Here is a 20,413-nt window from a genome sequence, read left to right as displayed (position 1 = left end):
ATACATCTTCTGACATTTTCTGAAATTCCCTCAGAAAGGTTTTTAAATGTTCAAAAATACTGAAAATAGCCAATCTACAAGCTACCGGTATTTCTGTTTCTATCTTATCTTTTCATTTGATTTAAAATAGGGCTCAAGTGGTTAATTTATAATATGCTCGTAAGCTCGTAAAGTCCCTTCTGTACTGTACTGTACTGTACTGTACTGTACTGTACTGTACTGTACTGTACTGTACTGTACTGTACTGTACTGTACTGTACTGTACTGTACTGTACTGTACTGTACTGTACTACAAACAGACATGCATAGGGATTAGGGACACACGCGGCCGGTCATTGGAGCAGTGTGCATAAGTACAGTACTCAAAGTGTACTCAGATGTACTCGGTTACTGTCCACCACTGCTTTACAGTACGTTCAAAAATCGAAGTACTTCCACCGCTGGCCTGCGCTGCATGCCAGTGTCAGCTGAGAGGGAGCGTTCTTTAGCCTTGGTACACACATCAAAGGCTGCAGTGCGCTGCCAGGCCTTTGTACCCTTGTTCCCAACTCCTATTATCAGATTGTTCTCACACTCTTACACAGCGCGGGCCTTTAACCTCCGCCACCAGCTGACAACCCCGTGTCTTTTAACTGCCGAGAGACCAATCAATCACCAACGCACACTTCCTGGCGTCGTCAAGGCAACGCCTGTTATGCTATCGCCGGTGTCGGATGGAAACCTTGTATCGTTCTCCACATTTCCATATGTTTTTAAAGGTTTTTGGGGGGGAAATGAATGCCCTACTTTGTTGTACAAGTGGGTCACGCAAAAAGTATAGCGAAAATTAGTGAGCTCACCACACGTTGCGAGTTGCGACACGTGGTGAGCTTTTGCATTGGCCGTTTTCGCTATTTTTAACATTAACATTTTGACTGTGGAAATTGTTATGTTTGATGAATATCGTGAAAAAGAGAATGCGAGCACTCGTCAGTGGAATAGTTCACAGGCTTGCCGGGTGCACGGTTCTGGCATGAACGGTTCTGGCATCACCAGCACTCACTCGGTCATTTTTAGGAACTCTTATTTATTGAGAAGCCGCAGCAGCAGATAAAACACGACAGTGGCCTATAGCCTTCCTCAGCGTGTTTCCTTAAATAAATATCAAACTAATGAATCTTATTAACAAGAGCTTGTGACTACATAACAACTCCATGGTAACGCAGGTTTTCTTTCCATTCCTTGCAAAGTATAAGTAACGGTTCTGGACATACTAGGTTTTCAAGGCAACGCCTTACCTTTGCCTAGCGAGGAGTCAGGGGTGCCGAAGTCCATGAGGCTGGATATCTCCGTGGGGTGGTAGCACATGTCCGTCACCATCGTCTTCTGTCTGTGGTGCACAGATGGGTCTGCGAGGGAAAAACAAACTTTAATTAGACTAGTAGTACACAGAGCTGGAAGGCTATGGTGAACACTCATTATTCACACTCATAAAGCGAGGGCGGTGACAATGTAAGGTTTATACAGAGGAGTTAATAACTGGGTTTCAGGATGTGTGTGTGTGTGTGTGTGTGTGTGTGTGTGTGTGTGTGTGTGTGTGTGCGCGCGCGTGCGTGTGTGCGTGCGTGCGCGTGATTAGTCCTGCTTATGGAGGCATTCTCTTTATGCTGTTATTGAAGTGGGAAGAGAAAGACATTTCCGGACACAATGAAGGAGAAAATTGTGTGCGTGTGAGCATGGACATGTGTGTGTGTGTGTGTGTGTGTGTGTGTGTGTGTTCAACGCAATTTGAAAAACATATATTTTTTAACCAAATAGTTCAGTGCAGTTCACTAGTCGGTAATCACCCGTATCCTACCTCAGCTTTTATTTGATCACCAGTTTGGATCGCTTCCCTCTCTCATATTTTTTCCCACATCATTTTTCCCTTGCTATCGTTTGCACCATCTCTATGCTCCTGAAGTGGAGCCCGTCCATCTGTGTGATTCCACAGACGTGCACCCTGTGGAGCCACTCTGCCAAACATCCCCTCAGCTAATGGCACTGATGGAGCTCTGCTGGGTGTGACAAGCTTTGAAAGCCAAGGCTCATCTACTCCCTCGCTCCTCATTGGCCTGGCTAAAACCACTGTGGGCCCGGCCCGCCCCTTCCCCCCGGGAGTGGCTCACGATGTTCGCACATCAGCACTTTCACCTCTCATCTCAAGTTGGCATGGTTGGGAAGATATTGCTCTTATGAGATTCAGAAAGTACAACTTGTTGACCAGTACGGGTCCTATATACCAACAGCAGCATCGAAATGTAGGTACACCAACTCCAACCACTGTGCAGATGTGCTCATTACTTAACATTACTCTATACCTGAGCATTAATTAAGTGTTTTAAGTTTAACATTATTCTATACACACCCTACACACGTTGTTGACCGGAGTTACCCAGAGGTCTGTGCTTGTCTGCTTGACAACCCTCTCCTCTAAAACCAAACCAAACACTTCCTTGAATGAGCAACGTTCTCACACTATACTCCCCGACTCACATAAACTCCCCGACTCTCCCCGTCCAAAACCGTTACTTTTCAGGATTCAAAATTTCAAATTCAAAAATAGCAAAAGTAGCAAATCTACAAGCTCAAACCTTTCGAGCTTGCAGAACTGCTACCTTTGATGCTTTTGTGTGATGTAGTGTGATGAAGTATAGGGCATTCATTTACGAAAACGCACGAAAACGTAGAATACGGATATAAGAGGTTTCCGGCCGACAACAGCGATTTCCGCTAGTTGGCTGACCTTAGCACCACCCGCTCCACTCACATCCTTCCTCCTCTCCTGTCAATAGCCGTTTAGGTGTTGTGTTCAGCTGACCTTTCCTCCGCTCTGGCTTCAATATGGAAATTGGGCAGCAGGAAACCCACAGCCATGAACATGGTGTGGGCACCGGCACCTCTACAGCTGCCCAACGTACAGTAGCACACAATCACATCCAATAATGAAAGAGAGAGCGCGAGAGAATAAGAGAGTGTGTAAGAGAGTGTGTGTGTGTGCGTGCATGCGTGCGTGCGTGCGTGCGAGAGAGAGAGAGAAAATTGCGGAGATTAGCCACCTCACTGATTTACAGTAAATTAAACAATGTAATCATCTTAATCTCTCTAAAAGCCTAAAAAACATCTCTTGGCCCACGTTCTGTGTCCTGCACAAAGTTTGCCTGTCCTTCAAATAACATTAAGCAGCTGACACAAGTTATTATGTCTCTTCCTGTGCTTAAAACAATAAATTTTCATTAAAGGGAATTCACTACACTGCCACACAGCCTAAAACATTCTAATGAACAGTGAAAAATGGCGTCTCAGGGCATTTTGTCAGCTGGGTTTAGAACATATAAAAGCATTCACAGCAATTGTTCAGCACGTAGAATACTAGATGAAATGAGGTGTTGGAACTAAATGCCTTTAAAAGACTCATTTCACCCTGTTCTTTGAAGTAGTGTGCACTATGCAGAGTCCTTGACATTTCTGGTGACTGCCTGGGTCCTGTGCACCGGCGACTTACACTGAAGAACTACACAGTAGCACACGCCGCACGTGTGTGTGTGTGTGTGTGTGTGTGTGTGTGTGTGTGTGTACACAGAAGCTTTCACTGTATTTCACAAGTCTAACATTTCACCTCCATTCCCTAAAAAGTCTTTACTCCATTCCCTCTCTCTTTCTTTTTTTTTTTTTTTTTTTTTTTTGCGGCTTACGCCTTTTATTGATTTTTTAAGGGACAGACAGTAGGCTGACAGGAAACGGGAGAGAGATGGGGGGATGACATGCGGTAAAGGCCGTGTCGGGTCCGGGAGTCGAACCCGCGGCACACCGCGACTGGATCACCAGTCCGGTGCCCAGACCGTTACGCTACGGCCTGGGCCCCCTCTCTCTTTCTATCGCCTTCTCTCTGTCACTCTCTCCCACGGTCTCTCCCCCATTTGTCTCCCTCTTTCTCCATCCCTCTTTCACTCTTTCTCTCTCTATTACCCGCTTTCTCCCTCACTCTTTCTCCCCCCCCCCCCCCCCCCCCCCCCAAAAAAAAAAGAATAATCCAAACCCTTAGGGCCTAAAGGTTTGCATTAGCAAGGTTCAGTTGTATTTCATCAGGGGGGGACCAGCGGTCTGTCAGTCCAGTAGGATATATGGCTGGAGGACGGAATGGGATACATCCTCCCGAGGAATGGACAGTTTATCAACCACCTCATTTGTGCCGTGTAAAATCTCTGCTGGGTAGAGGTCAAAGGTTATGAAAATAATGAGCCAGTCCTGACGGGGGCCACCACGGACCGCCGTCTGGGGTTGAGGACGCCGCAAGAACACAGGCAAACAGGCTATTGACTGCACTGTCAGCCACAATAAAAACAATTTACTTTAGATGTGGCGAGTGAAATGGTTATCTCTTCATCTTCCCTCTCTCGCTCTCCCCTTTTTTATGTGTCCTTCGCCTCGCTGTCGGCCCCCTGCACAGCCTATACTGTAGCCTACATATGAAAAAGTCCTTTGTGATCACATACTCCCGTCATGTTACGGTGTCCAAAATAGCCAATCGGCAAGCCAAGCTCGACACTGGCATGTGCCGTAGTATAAATCTGCATTAACGGCGGATATCCATCAGGCTCGTTCACTGGCATCACGCCGCCTTTCTCATTAAACCTTTACGATGGATCTTTTTCAAACTAATAAGGGACTTCCTCACCAGCGAGGCAGAGGATAAACAACATCACAAGGGTAAACACCCATGAGATATGAATACGTTTCCGCACAACTGCTCGTGAATGGGGGAACACCCCCGAGGTATAGGATTGGGAAGTGTGACTCTGGAAGAGTCGGTTCTTTTTAGGACATCGACGTAAAAGGCTGGTTTATTTATATTATATGGCAATGTTACTTATCGAGCTTTGGGAATTGCCATAACACGACTAAATTGAGTGGAAAGGGGAAGAAAGGAAAGTTGAAAATTTGCTATTTTAATTGAGCAGTTCTGTCACCCAATGAAGAATATAAATCAGGCTGCTTTTATCGGCTTAACCAATGAATCATATATACCTCACTGACTCACACAGTGGCCTAAACGAGGTCTGCTTCTTTTTTCCCCGCTACAATAAATCTCTTCACTGAAAAAGCTGATGTATTAGCTCATTGTGACGTTTCGTGAGCTTGTAGATCAACTGTTTTCACCGAATGTTAAACTCAGAATAGGGAAGCAAGGATTCATGTGGTTAGGTATGAACCATTCGGGTAGATTTTTGCACTTTTTGCAACCTCTTAAGATATTCAACTATTTCACTGATTGAAACCGTTTTTTTTTTTTTTAATAATACACTTCCTGTGCTGAATGACTGTCTTCCCAGCCAGTCTACTAATTACAGTGAATGGCAGAGGAGCCCAACTTTAAAAGTACATCACAGAGAGAGGAGACACGTTCTCGGCCAATGGGGGAATCAAAAGTGGACACTATTCATGCAGAATGAGGAGGCAACTATCAGTGTTTCACAGACAGCTCATCTCTGCCAACCTTTAATTACACTGGCATTCACTGGAGCTGACACGTCCACTGTTATCCATCATGACACGGCAGAGAGAGAGAGAAAGAGAGAGAGAGAGAGAGAGAGAGAGAGAATAGCCTCCTGTTTAAGGGCACTGACCTTACTGTAAGCATGACAACTTTCTGTCTGACAGATCTATACACCCATATACTGTAGTACTAGTCTGTAACACTTAACAACTTACTATGAAGTCACACAACGAATATAGAATAATAATAATAATAATAATAATAGCCTAATACTGTAAGCTTGTACTGTAGATATTAGCTATTTTTGCTTGTTCTTTTTTCTTTTAAAGTTTTACAGATTTTGTCTATATGACATGCCTATATTAGGGATGCAGGGGTTTAAAAGGTAAGTATAATGTATAATGACAAAAAAATGACTTTTTTGTCTTGATTTGATTTGTGTTGTTTTGTTCTTGTGTGTTGTTTTCGTTTTTTGCATTGTATTTCTCAATTTATTTCTGCATTTGTAAAAATCAAATCAATCAATCAATCAAAAATAAGATAAGTTAATTTAAGATAAATATGTAATAAATTAATGTTTCACAGGCAGCAACAGCCAGGTTGAAACGCAGGAGTGGCACAGGTACGAGTGAAAAAGAAAAAGAAAAAAACAGACAAATTAGAATAGATTAGAATCTGGAACTAATTATCTAAACAAAATGTTGTACAGTCCAACAATACATCTGTGCAGTCTATCACCAATGCATATTTGAATGTATATACTATATATCTCTGCTGTCGGAGAGAAAGCACCGATCTCCAAAATGTTCATGTTTCAGGAAATGTTATGTCACAATATAAAATATTGTGACTTTATATATTGTCAATGACTTGCATGAGAGGGTCCAATGGAGTTAAGATTAACCAACACACAGATGTAAAGGGTGTTCAATAGCACTGATTTATGAAAAACAATAATCCTTTTCCTCCCGACAGTGACGATATGTAAGATTGAGTGTATGGATTAATATATGCATGGTTTATCAACAGTCAATAATACACTGTAGGTACCTGGATGCTGAATCACGCTGTGAAATGGCACCAAAACGTGTGGATATATTCTCTCTCTCCTATTCACAGATAATCTACACAGTGTAGGTAAACACTAAATAGTCTGACTGATTTTGTTTCATTAGATAATTAACAGCAGCACTGAAACCTTCTTGGGTTCATTTCAGCTGGTGTTGATGAGAAACTGTTTGAATTTGAATTGCATATTTCATCGTGATTTTATTTCTCCCTCAATTAAATCGGCAAAGTGTTGAAGCACTATCCAAATCTGCAACTAATGTAGGGGCAAAATAGAGCTCAGATGCTTAATGGGGAGAAAATTCCTCTGTAATAATACTAAAATATGAAACCCCTGAAGAATTGACCCATTTTGCTGTGGAAAAACTACACGCTGTTTCCCCTGTGGATGACATGCATTGTGTTGACATGTATTATTTCCTCTCATCATCATGCATCTAAAGTGAAAGGCATAGTGTGGAGAGCAACTTGAAACACTATGTGGAATTTTGCAGCAATTCCTTGCTTAAAGTAACACTGTGAATGGAGTCCGCCGCGTCTTTGTGATTCTAACCTTTGCCATGGTGAGAAAGAGTCGGCAAGCCAGCAAACACACACAGTGTTAAGGGCTTCATACCGCTTCATACGTACAGTATACTGTGTTGCGCATGTTGTTGCACACCAAGATCAACAAGTTCACAACATGTCAAGCTTCAACGCGCTGTGGGCTTGTAGATTGGTTATTTTCAGTATGCAACACCGGCATGCAAGTACCGGTATATAAATCCCGGCTTTACCATATCCCACCTCTCTTGCCACTTGGTTATACACAGCGGTGTTGGATCGACTGCCAGGTGTTTCAATGTTTTAACCCATTTTGGGCGGGAACCCCTTTTGGTGTTAGCATTATGTTATGCTTTAGCTATTGAAAAATAGCAGATCTACAAGCTCATAGCGCGCCACCGAGTGACGCGCTACGAGCTTGTAGGTCTGCTATTTTTGAAAAACCGAAGAACGACCGACACAGAAACATAGCTTTTTCAGAAAACTGTCAGGATGTAGAAGACATTTTTTTAGAATCTGATCTCAGGTCAGAATGGGTTGATCTCGTTCATCCCCTTCATTCGTACAGTCCCTGCAGTGCTTTATCAGCCACTGGCTGGCTTGTGGAGCTATAGCGGATATCTGATTCCCTGCCACCAGAATGCAGATGGATGTCTACAGTCTACCAGACAGTGGTTCCCGGATAGGTACAGCGTCAGGCAGACGGCACCGATACATATACCTAGAATTGGCTGGTTCCCAGTGTGAGTTCTGTACATTGTTTTGCTTTAGTACATGCTGTTGTGAGTGTCTTAACACTGTGTGTGGTTGCCACCCCCGAGCCACAGAACTGCCTTATCTGCATAATTTGAATAAATAAGACTTATTTCTAATCCTTGGCCGAATGGTCATGGCATAAGCAAGATAATCCACTGGTTATTTATTGTGTCCGTTTTTTGAAAATTCAGGAATGACGCGGAGGTGAAGAACTCCATTCCAGTTTATTTTGCCGTCAGTCAGAGACTAACTATTGATTATATGCACACGGCTGCCATTTTGCCAGCAAGGTGCTACCTACAGTAGCTGCAACTTCCCATAGACAGCCCATTCATCCAAACAGAACAGTCATATCTAATTGTATTAAATAACGTCAAACTCACCAACATTGCAGTTGTACGCAAAGCTTGAATTATCCTCTTTCTATCTGCAATGTGTTTGTTTAATAAAATCCACTGTAGAGATGTTATGAGCTACTCCCTGTCAAGAAATTCCTTGCAGATGGTAATTTTGAGTGGTGCAACCACTCCCTTACGGATCTATGTGTGTGGGTATACTGGCTGGCTGGCTGGGTGCGTCTGAGCACAAAAACAGCATGGTTGTTTTTCACTACCTGTGCTCAACCTAACACACACACACACACACACACACACACACACACACACACACACACACAATGAGTTGCACCACTCACTTCACACGGGTGTGATTTTTCTAAGTGCTGGAGTTTGGAAGTGCCCGTTGACTATCACTCAGCTCATGTGTACCACCTGTTTATAATTTGCACATAATGCAGGAGGCAGCAGGAGGTTGCTTTACTGATAACGAGTGCTTCCATACTCTGACACTTGGAAAAAGAATCATCTGCAAGGACTTTCTTGACAGGAAGTAGCTCATAACATGTCTATGGTGGATTTTTATGAAACAAACACTTTGCAGATAGTAAGACGATAATTCAAGCTTTTCGTACAGCTGCAATGTTGGTGAGTTTGACGTTATTTAATACAATTAAATAGGACTTTTCTGTTTGTATGAATGGGATGTCTATGGGAAGTTGCACCTAGGTAGCACCTTGCTGGCAAGATGGCAGCCGTGTGCATAGGCATCAATATGCCGCAAATGATTACAGACTTTGACAGATGAGTGGGATACAGCAAAATAATAATAATAATATATAATAAAGTCTAATTTCTAACTACGGTGTGCAGTGCAAACAGTAAGCGGTAACAATAAATACAAATAAAATCAGTTGAGTTCTGTGAAACAATAAACAACAACACATAGCAGCTCCTCTACTTTGTATTCAGCGCACTCCTCACCACATAAGAAATGTGAAAGGCATGAGCTCTCCTCCGGGACAGATTGGAAGCCAAACCATAATACAGTTATAATATAGTATGCTATACATCTTTGGCCGGGCTGTCACTTCTCTATTATCAATGCAACTCAAACAAGCAGCCCAGGCACTGCACACCAAACGCCATTCCTCTGATATTATGGAGCTGAAAACTCGCGATCTATTAATCTGTGTGTATAATCGCATGTGACACAGTGAATCAATAGCCGCGGCACTTACAGAGTATTAGCCCTGAAAGACTCGAGGCTCGCGAAGCTCCAAGGCTGCTATGTGTTTCATCCACAGCCTGGGGGTGTTGTTGGTGTGCTGCTGCTGCTAAGAGTGGCCAGAGGCCCACTTCAGCCTGACCTGAGGATTATGCACCGAAAAAATGACATCTAAAGGGGACACATATCCATTAAGTCTGGGAGAGGAAACGTCACGTGAAGATGACAAGAGTCCAGGGTCGACCATTATAGCGGTCGGTGCTATAGCGGTCAGCAGGCTTTGGATTTTGAGAGAATGTGGAAATAATGCATAATCTGTCCTACTCCGTCGTGCAGAGAGTTGTGAGCTTTCAAGCTTTACAGCTTGAAAATCTGTTCTTTTTGGCTATATATGCGATATATTATGTTCTCACCGAAACAACAGGTTTTCTACAAATACGTTATTTTACTTAGTTAGGAATTAGGCTCGATACACCATCCAGAACTCGCTCAATATCAATACAGAATTTAAACTTGTAATAAATTGCATATTAATGCAGCTATACCAAGATAAGGGAGGCTCTTAGATATGGCAAAAAAAAAGTCTGGTGATGAAAGAGTAGACTACATATTCATACTGTATAATGTTTTGGTCTGCCATTTAGTCAGGTTTGAGTAGACAGGGGCTGTGCCTGTGCCTCTGTGCTCAGAGCAAGTGCCCTTTCCGTCAGTAACTCACAACTGCGCCCTGGGCCAGTTGAACACCTGTTCACAACATTACTGATATGGACGCACTCAGCCCTGTGATTAAACAAAGCACACATTGTCACGATGGAGGGACCAAAACACAGCTGAAGTACGCTGGAGATGAGGAAATCACCTATGTCTATTATTAGGCGCCAAGATCATCACGATAACAACTCTGTAGCGATGTGGGAAGGCAGAGATGACAAAATATCAATGCTGCTTGAAACTCGTCCAGTAACAGGCTTTGTGCCATACTGGAATGATAAAATGATGTACGCTGGCTAATGAACAACACTGTCAGGGCGCTGAGCTGCCAATCTAAGGGTGGTTGGATTTTTACCCAATAAGCAGCCCGAGTAATGAAATCAGATAATCCTTGATGTTGGCTTCTGTAAGGAGCCATCCATTGATCATTCCAAACCTTTATCAGTGTAGCTGGATCAGTGGGAAACAGAATCCATTATGGGCAAGATAATGAGTGTTTCTTTATACGGCCCTGTGATGTGTGGGATTATCTACAGTACTGCTATCGTAGATTGTATACTGGTTAATCCAGCACGTTCCTTTTTTAACTACTAGTCAGTGAGTGACCTGGTTATCTACAGGGAAATCTGATTTGTTTCTCAAATACAAGCTTTATGACGCATTCTTATTTGCAAGTGTTCAGATCGGATTTGCGTATTCGTCAACTTATCTGCATTGGTTTCCGGGAAATGCTTTGGCCAACGCACATTGTGAGCTTGTAGATTTTCGAAGTATAATTAAGCTTCGGTGTCCAGAGACACATCTTTAGAAATCAGATTTGAATCGAATTTCAAAATATCTACAGTAGGTATGTTTTAAATAATTTTCTTCCTTTCCCCCCCCTTTTTTTTACCAAAATCCTTTTCCATGTGTTTTTTTTTTTTCTTTCTTTTTTTTCTTTTGTTTGCTGTTCAGACTTGATTACATTTTTATTATTGAAATGTTGTGTGGACCCCAGGATGACTAGCGACTACTAATGGAGATCCTAATAAGAAATAAAAACGAATCTGATTACAAAAAAAAAACAGGTATATGCTATATATTCTTCTACTCTGAGCAGAGACAAAGCCGCGAGGTAGTGTAGCCTAATAATGAAATGCGTGACCTGAACAAAAGGATGCACAATACAGTGATTCAGTCCTGGCCCTGGAGAGACAATAAGAGACAATATTAACACTACTGGGAGGGACAGAGCTGCACTTTCAATGGGTTACCAACGCATTGAACCCCAGCACGGAGACCAGAGAGAAAGGTCACCATCGTTTGAATCACATTTTTGATGGTGTCCCCCTTTTGAAGGCCATAACTCACACATAAAGGAAGAGAGGCAGCATATTCCATATCGTACAGAAGGAACAAGGTAGATACAGTATGAAGAAATTAGCTTTAGCGCCCAAACCTCTAGTTTAGACAAGGGAGTCTAAAAGGGACAAAAGGGACACAGCAGCAGCTGCATTCGTATACATTCAGCACTCTATTATGTAAGTGTTTTTAGATTAGGCCAATGAGGCTAGAGACCGAGGACAATCTCCCAGCTATTGTTAATGAAACTGGGTGAACATAATGGCGTGACCATGTGGATCTTGGAGTTCACGTGGGTGCTCAATGACGTCAGTCTGTTTCGACCGCCATTGTGAAATGAAAGTTAAAAAAAAGAAAAGTACATTTCCAATATAAAACGTGGGAAAAATGGCGGGAATTACTTCCTTGGCCTGCTAGCAGCGCGCACGCCACACACACACACACACGCGCGCAAATTGTGAGGAAAACGGTCATCACAATGTCCATTTATGAAATTCTACAATACTTATTGGGACATTTGGTACTCACAAGTACCTCATGCGCGCGCGCTCGCTCGCACACACACACACACACACACACACACACACACACACACACACACACACACACACACACACACACACACACACACACACACACACACACACACACACACACACACACACACACACACACACACACACACACACACACACACACACACACACACACACACACACACACACACACACACACACACACACACACACATCTATCATGGTGACACAGTGTGGGTCACAGCTGGGCTGCTAGCTCATCTCAGTGACCCGAGGGGCAAGAAGCGAGATGATGTGGGATTTCAAGTGAAGATTAGAGCACAATCTGTCTAGAAGAAAGAAGTGGGGCTGCAACTCTTTTATTGACATTATTCTATCGATTCGTTCTTTGATTAATTCTACTCCACTATCTCATAGGCAAGTATTATACTTTTACTCCTCTACAATTATGTGAAAACTGTAGTTACTATAGTTACTTTGAAGATTTTGACTATTAGGCTATTACAAAACATACATTAACCACTATAAAGCTTTAGGCCATTTGAAAATAGCCGATCTACAAGTTCGCTATTTCAAAAGATTTTTTTAGACACTTTATACATTTGAAAACTTGTGAAACGGTACAATCTACATGAGTGCTTTCTGCTTTTGGTACTTTAAGTACATTCTGATAGCGATACCTTTGTACTTTTACTCAAGTACATTTTTTATTCCAGACTTTTACTCAGTAACTGAGTATTTCTGCATTGCGGTATTGATACTTTAAGTAAACATTTTGAGTTACTTTTCCCATCATGCCGGGTGACGGTGGCAGCAGCCTCTCACAGTTAAGTAACTGTCACAGTGCGCGGGGACATTTTGAAAATGTGAGAAGCCTGGCTGACCTCTGTCCCGTTGGCCTCGCACACCCCTGATTAGTGCTCTGGTCACACATAGCGGTCATAGCAGAGTGTCACACACACACCCGTCCCCATCTGACTCCCAACCAAACCCTAGCGGCCCAATGCAGAGCACCCTTCCACCCTGGACAGCTGGACTGGGACATGCAGAGAACGAACCCAGAGCAGCAGTATAACCACCGTGTCTCTCCTCTCCGAAATAATCCTTATGCTTTCTTTCTATGATGTAAAGAAAAAGGAGTCTGTGTTGCAGAACTGGTGATTTAATAAACTAAAATAATAATTCAAAAGGACAAACGTGATCAGCCACGGTTCTAATTCTGTATCGAGTCTCTGTAGTGAACAAACAAAATAATATCTCTCTTCCTCTGAATAGCACGACCGCTTCCCTTCCCACCAGAACAGCAAGTCCACACCAGATATCCCATAATACTCCTCGTCCGCGCCTCAGCCCGCCAACACAGTTAAAGGAACAATCCCCCTGTATATACCTTAGGGTTACAGCAGGGCCATATGGATGAAATCAAACATCACTTATACTTTTGTCCAAATAATAACAATAATGATATTGCATTTGCATAGTGAGGATAATATCAAATTTTCATTTTCAAAATGATTCATGTACTGTACTGTACTGTACTGTACTGTAACTGTACTCATCTCTGTTCCATGAATGGACAAATATTTGACTCCCCCCAAAAGCCTCCCTAAAGGAGCTTTACACAGTGCCTTTTACTTTGCTCTATCTTTGCCCTCATTTAGCATTCCATATCCTATGCATTATTCATACTGTATGTTTGATCCTCCAGAACGTGTATCTCCACAGACACTTTGCACCAAAGCCTCACTGACAGGACCCGCGTTGGCGTCGGGTTACTACAGGGGAAGCTCTCGTTATGTTTTGCGCTGCGTCCCTCCCTGCATACTCCTCCCCTCCTTGACTAACGGCGAGGCTCTGATTAGCGTTCCGTGAGAGCGACATTGCACCTTGTCCGAGTTGCGTTGCCCGCTTGGGTCACTCAAAACTCTTGTCGAGACCAAAGGAGAGAGCCTTCAGGAATGGTGCACATTCATTCAGCCTTAATCTCGAGTCGGGTGGGTGATAAAGCTATAGGCTGTAGTGAAGAGGGACTGACCTGAGATCAGATTCTAAAAATGTCTTCTACATCCTGACAGTTTTCTGAAAAAGCTATGTTTCTATGTCAGTCGTTCTTCGATTTTTCAAAAATAGCAGACCTACAAGCTCGTAGCGCGCCACTCGGTGGCACGCTATGAGCTTGTAGATCTGCTATTTTTAAATAGCTAAAGCATATCACAATGCTAACCAAAAGGGGTTCCCGCCCAAAATGGGTTAAAACATGGTCACAACTTTTATACACTGGTAGACAGAACTGATCCCACAACGGGGAATAATGAGCTGAATGCGCATGTGCTGTTTTTCTGCTGGTAGATGAAGAAAACTGGAACCCCCATCAAGGACCACTAGTGGCCCACGGACCTCACGTTGAGACTTGAGAACCACTGCTCTTTCATTCCTCTCTACCTACTCTCAAGTGAATTAAGGTTGCACAAGCTGGGAAAGAGAGTGTTAGGTATGGAAACGCACAAAAACAACACTAAAATATAAGATTTAACGCCCCCCGGGGCAGCATATATATATATAGCCTCCACCTCTGGGGGGAAAACCCACCAACCAATGGTACTGTAAGCAGGCTGAATAATACAACACAGGCCTTGGAGCCACCGGTAGGAGCAACAGACCCACAAGGAGTTGAGGTTTTGTTTTGGGGTGATATTAGAGTGATGCATACTGCGCTTTGAAGTGCTGACCCAAGTGAGACGTCCCGTGCCGGTCTGAATAATAGAACTAAGACGTACCGTGATGACAGACAGGGCCTGTAAGGCAGCTTTGCATGGTGGACGGACAAGGGAATCTTCCTCACAGAACACTGCCAGCTACACCAGCCGACAAGAAAATCATCACCTGTGCTGTGCTGTGTAACAAGTGCAGTACAGTACAACACTTACACCTGCCATCTGCCAGCTACTGTACATCACAAAACCCACAAATTGAACCACATGAACTCTATTCTGGCTCCCCCAGAGTTAGTGTCAAAGTGTCCTTGAGCAAGACTCTGAACCCCTAATTGCATGGTTTCCTCCGGCATCGGTGTGTGAATGGGTGAATGTAATGTACAATCTCTGTAAAGCGGCCTTGGATAAAGGTGCCATATATAAATGCACCATTTACCATTTGCAATGCGTTGTGAGCTTGTAGATCAGCTATTTGTTGGCGAAGAATTTGGTGTAGAGGGGGGACACCACCAAGTCAACAAAGCATAGGGTTTAAGTGATTAGACCACATGCCGATATGTTGTATTGATTAAATGGACAATTCAAAGTTTTTAGGACCCCCAGTTTGATATGGACATGTATCACACTAGTACTGTGCCAATGACTTGTTTACATCGTCACCGTACCGTTCCATGGCAGTATATAATCCTTCACAATTCAGTTTTTATTTTAAGGAGTGCTCATGTTCATCCTGCATAATGTACAAGGTTTTACTAAAGCCAGGTAGATTATGCGCACCGTTTGGTACCTTCCCTGAATTTGTATAGTGACTTCCTTCGGGACCATTTTCTTGTAGTAATTATTCTTGTAGTGAAATTGTTATTAAAAAGGTTTTAATTAGCATATGTTTCTGACTTTCATGTTGCCATATTTGGTAACAGTTTTATAAAAGCAAATAAGCCATGCAAGGCTGTGGTTTACCATCATTTTAGAACAGCTAAACCGTTGAGGGCACTCCGCTCCGCTACCTCACAACCCCCTTTAGGCTGTTCTGAAATTATCCACTCTAAACCCGGGCCTCTAGTGGCTTATTGCTTTAACATAACTCATTATTACAAGCAGCATTTTTTAACCAAAGGCCCCATTACTGTCACGTTTACTTACACTTTTTAAGTGCGCGGGTAAAGTCGAGGCGGAAGACGGAAGCCATGGCCCCCCTGATGCTGTGCTGAGAAGTCCTGTTTCCTCCTAACTACCATCAGATATGAGGTGACAGGACCACAGCCTCTTGCCCTGCACCTCTGGGAAGGCAGCAACACATGTCTGGAGCCGGTTGTCCTCAGTGAGCCGAGCAGTGCACTTTGCAAACAAGTGTGAGGGGCTCTCGTATCAATGTCTGTCAGGGTGAGGAGTGCTCAGCCTCGACCCACACAGGCCATGTTTTGCCTCCAGGATGTCAGCTAACCTTTACAGCACTAGTGGGCTGGTATTCAGTATCTGACACACAGACTGGTAACTGTGCTGAACAAAGTACTCAACGCTCAGTACTTGAGTCAAAGTATGGATACTAGCATTGAATAATAAGAAAAATCACACCTGTATGAAGTGAGGGGCGCTCTTATCATCATACATCATCATGCATCATCTCATACTGGCCAATCAGAATGCCTGTTGCCTGTGATTGGTTAGCTGATTTGCTCGTTTACATATGACGTACATTTTCCCTTCAATGTCAAATGGCGTATAATGTTTTGATGTTTAATTTACGTCATATTTAGCAGACATTTGATCTGAATTCCCCTTTCATTGTCAAATCTTGAGATGTGTGGGGACAAAAGCTGTATATAGCGCCCCTCAAAAATCACATCTGTGTGAAGTGAGGGGCACTCTTATTATCATACAAACATCATCATAGATCATCTCATTCCGGCCAATCACAATTTGCGTCCTCTCTTTTCCGTCCTCACCTTTAGTTTTCTGCCCTCACATTTATCTTCAATATGTAGCTTGCTCAGCCAATCAAAGCATCACTATGGGGTGATCAGCCAATCACAAGCCAATGTTTGTATTCACACAAACCCGGAAAGCTGGACATAGGAGGGGCTGGTGCCCCTCAAAAAAGTTAAAAGGTATGAACTCCAACGTCCAGCTTATTGTGTCAACACAAATATTGAATGCCCTTGACAATGAATGGCCAGCTTTTAGTGTTTGGGTAAACACAAACATTGAAGACGAAGGTGAGGAGTCCTCACCTTCGTGACCAGATGTCCCTCTTTGCGTGGGACAGTCCCTCATTTCCAAGACTTTTCAGGCGTCCCACAAATTGAGACCCTGTCCCACATTGTGACTGGCAGGCAATTGCAGTAGTGTTCAAATGCCCTAATAGTTAGACCCCTAATAGTTGGCCTTCTGTTGTAAAGCTCTCTCATTGTCTCTTCCTGCTAGATGTGTTTTTAAGCCTGTTAAAATAGCATAAAAATAAGGCATGATTTTGTGAGACACCAGAGGAGTTTATACATGATAGCCAATAAGCCTATGGTCGAATATGACATCAAGGCATTTAATAGCAACTCAAGTAGTAAGTTGCTAACCCCTTACTCCAGTATCGCTTGTGTGGGACAAGTGGGATGGGGGGGGCCCGTCGATACTTCTGTCCCTCAAATGAACAGTTTGGATCTGGTCATCCTAGTGAGGACGCAAATTGTGATTGGCCCGAATGAGGTGCTGAATATGATGATGTATGATGATAAGAGCGCCCCTCACTTCACACAGGTGTGATTTTTAATATCAATGCATTGCTGTATTGAAATTGAAAAAATATATATCAATACCAGCAAAACACTGTGAGCTTGTAGATCTGCTATATATTTGAAATGTTAAATATGAAGTTAATTCATAATGTACTTTTCCCCTTCCTAGAAAAGTAGAATATTTGTCTTTGAATGTAATGGATCCAAAAAGTATCCAAAAATATATCCCCCGGGGGCATATTTTACTAATACTTATAGTCAATATACATATACTTTGGCCATACTATAACATTAAAAATTAAATAATAAATAAATAAAAATGCACTTTGTTACTGTCCACCGCTGGTGAGGGCTGGTTGGCCACGCTGGCCACGTTTACCTCCAGGCTGTCTCCTACCTTAGTTTAAATGGGTGTCATGCTACCTTATAGTTTAAATGCGTGTCATGCTAATGTGCCTTATAGTTTAAATGCGTGTCATGCTACCTTATAGTTTAAATGGGTGTCATGCTACCTTATAGTTTAAATGCGTGTCATGCTAATGTGCCTTATAGTTTAAATGCGTGTCATGCTACCTTATAGTTTAAATGGGTGTCATGCTAATGTACCTTATAGTTTAAATGGGTGTCATGCTACCTTATAGTTTAAATGGGTGTCATGCTAATGTACCTTGTAGTTTAAATGGGTGTCATGCTACCTTATAGTTTAAATGGGTGTCATGCTAATGTACTGTATAATTTAAATGGATAGTGGGCTGGTATATCTGACGCACAGACAGGTAAATGAAGGGCAACATGTATGTATCCCACACCAAATGCCAGGGGTGCACCGTGGAGAGAATATGCAATGCAGCACCTGCTAAGCTGCTATCAGGGGATCTTGTGGGAAAGGATATTTCTGCTGTCAATCAATGTTGTTTAAGTGCTGAGGTCCCTACTAATGAGTGAGGCCTGGACCAGATAATGCAAGGGGGTAGAAAGAAAAAAAAAAACGCTCAGATGAATGCAGAAGTTGCACACTCCCACTGGTCATTACTCATTCCGCTGTGCTAGGACCTTGTGATAAGATAGGATACGATGAAGGGATATACGAGTGTGAAATACAATATTAAAGTCCTATCCATGGAGGCAAATATATCAAACAGAATTACATCCCGATAGCTCCGGTAAGGTGATACATCACCTATTGTAGTGGCGAGTTTCACTGTTACACTACCACCCCCCCACCCTCCACCCCAAAAAGTCCAGTCAAATGACAAATGACCCAGTTAAGGCCGTCCTAATCATGCCTTCTGCTAGCAGTTTGTGCTACAATACTGGCGCAGCACTCTCTCAAGTCATTGACTTCCCCTTTACAGTACACTATGTACCACTCCGTGAGAGCCTGAATCAGCTCTTAGGTCAGCATGGCGCCTCACAATGACTAATGTTTCAGAAGAACACCGGCGGGTTCTCGAGAGGAGAGCTGTTGACCGCATGCCTCCCACCATCAGGGAGCAGCATGCGGCGACGGAAGGTGTTTCAGAGAAGTGGAGTGCTCACTCCCACACAGCTCACGTGTGCACAGTGGTGGGAAAAGTGCTCACTAATCCGGAATTAAAACATTACCTGCGTAAAAGTACTAAAGTATTGGTATCGAAATGTACCAAAAGCAACGTGAAGACTAGTTTGAGTCGAAACATTTTGGCATTTCCTCTTTTTTAACCTTTTCGTTGTGCTCGGATCGCTCCTCTTTCTCGTGCAAAAGGTTTCGGTTATTGGAAAATACTCAAGTAAAGTACAAATACCTCAAGTACAGTACTTAAGTAAATGTAACTTAGTTACTGTACTTTCCACCACTGCGTGTGTGTGTGGCTCACTCGGTCGGGGCTGCAGCAGCCTACCTCTTCCAACAGGCTGTAATCAGTGGGGCGACAGTAGCAGTGATAATTAGCATCTAACAGCCCTCAGCTGTCACGGCCCACATGCTTGCCCTGCAGTGTTTCACGCACAGATACAGTAGAAACATGCATGTGTGTGCGGTCATACACGTGCGGTCGCGCGCACACGTACTGTACAGTATGCACAGATACATTATGCGCACACGTAGTTGAAAGTGAACTCTCTCGCTCTCTCTCTGTCGCGCACACACACACACACACACACACACACACACACACAACACACACAGCTATCTGTTCATTATGGTACAAGTTTCCCACATGCCAATTACTGCAGTTTTCCATGCCTGCTATTAACATCATGTAATCCATAACAATGCCCTCATTATGGAAACGTTGCGGCTTTAGTCAAAGCTTATCAGAGATGTTGAGGCTCATCATAGATGTAATTCACAGATGCAACATAACTCGTCTGTGACTGAGAGATAAGCAACGTGACGAGATCATGATGCCACATAACGTTTTATGAACTACTGAACAGAAGTCATAACTTTGATCTGTTCTCTGATGTGTGTGTGGTGTAAAAACTGAAAAGTTCCTTTCTGAAATGCATAGCACGGTCAGTCACCTGGCCCTTTTCAGTGTCCCAATGTCCACGCACATTCAACTCAGTCCCAGATGTCCTAACCTAATCACTTTCAATCTGGCGTCCCTATTTTGGGCATGTCATTAATATTATATGCAATCATGTTAAAAAAAAGCGAACATGGCAGATGCACAACCTCCAATGCATCACGTCGCGACGGACTGTGAGCTTGTATATCTGCTAATACTGTACATACGATGAAGTATAAAGTGACTTAAGACAGAGAGAGAGATGGAGGAAGGTACAGTACACTTCACGTGTAGGAGAGCAGAAGGAAGGCAGTAGAGACAATTAGTTGTCTAATAATAGTAATAGCAATTAACATTGCTATTACTATTATTAGCTCCTGGCAGAGATTTGTGATAAACTCACAATTCTCAAATTGAATTATTTTATGCATGTTTTCACCACCGT

General features: G+C 43.1%; 1 protein-coding gene across 2 annotated transcripts in view; it reads right to left on the bottom strand.

Annotated features, from left to right (window-relative positions):
* The window catches only part of kaznb (kazrin, periplakin interacting protein b), a 167,579-nt gene that overhangs the window by 35,411 nt on the left and 111,755 nt on the right, over positions 1 to 20,413 (bottom strand). For both annotated transcript variants that reach the window (XM_083772130.1, XM_083772131.1), the window contains exon 4: positions 1,278 to 1,388. In XM_083772130.1, the coding sequence (XP_083628256.1) occupies positions 1,278 to 1,388 (111 nt within the window). The remainder of the gene's footprint in view (positions 1 to 1,277; positions 1,389 to 20,413) is intronic.

Source organism: Protomyctophum parallelum (assembly GCF_964188405.1).
Source record: "Protomyctophum parallelum genome assembly, chromosome: 8".
Lineage (NCBI taxonomy): Eukaryota > Metazoa > Chordata > Actinopteri > Myctophiformes > Myctophidae > Protomyctophum > Protomyctophum parallelum.
This window is presented reverse-complemented; position numbering and strand designations above follow the sequence as displayed.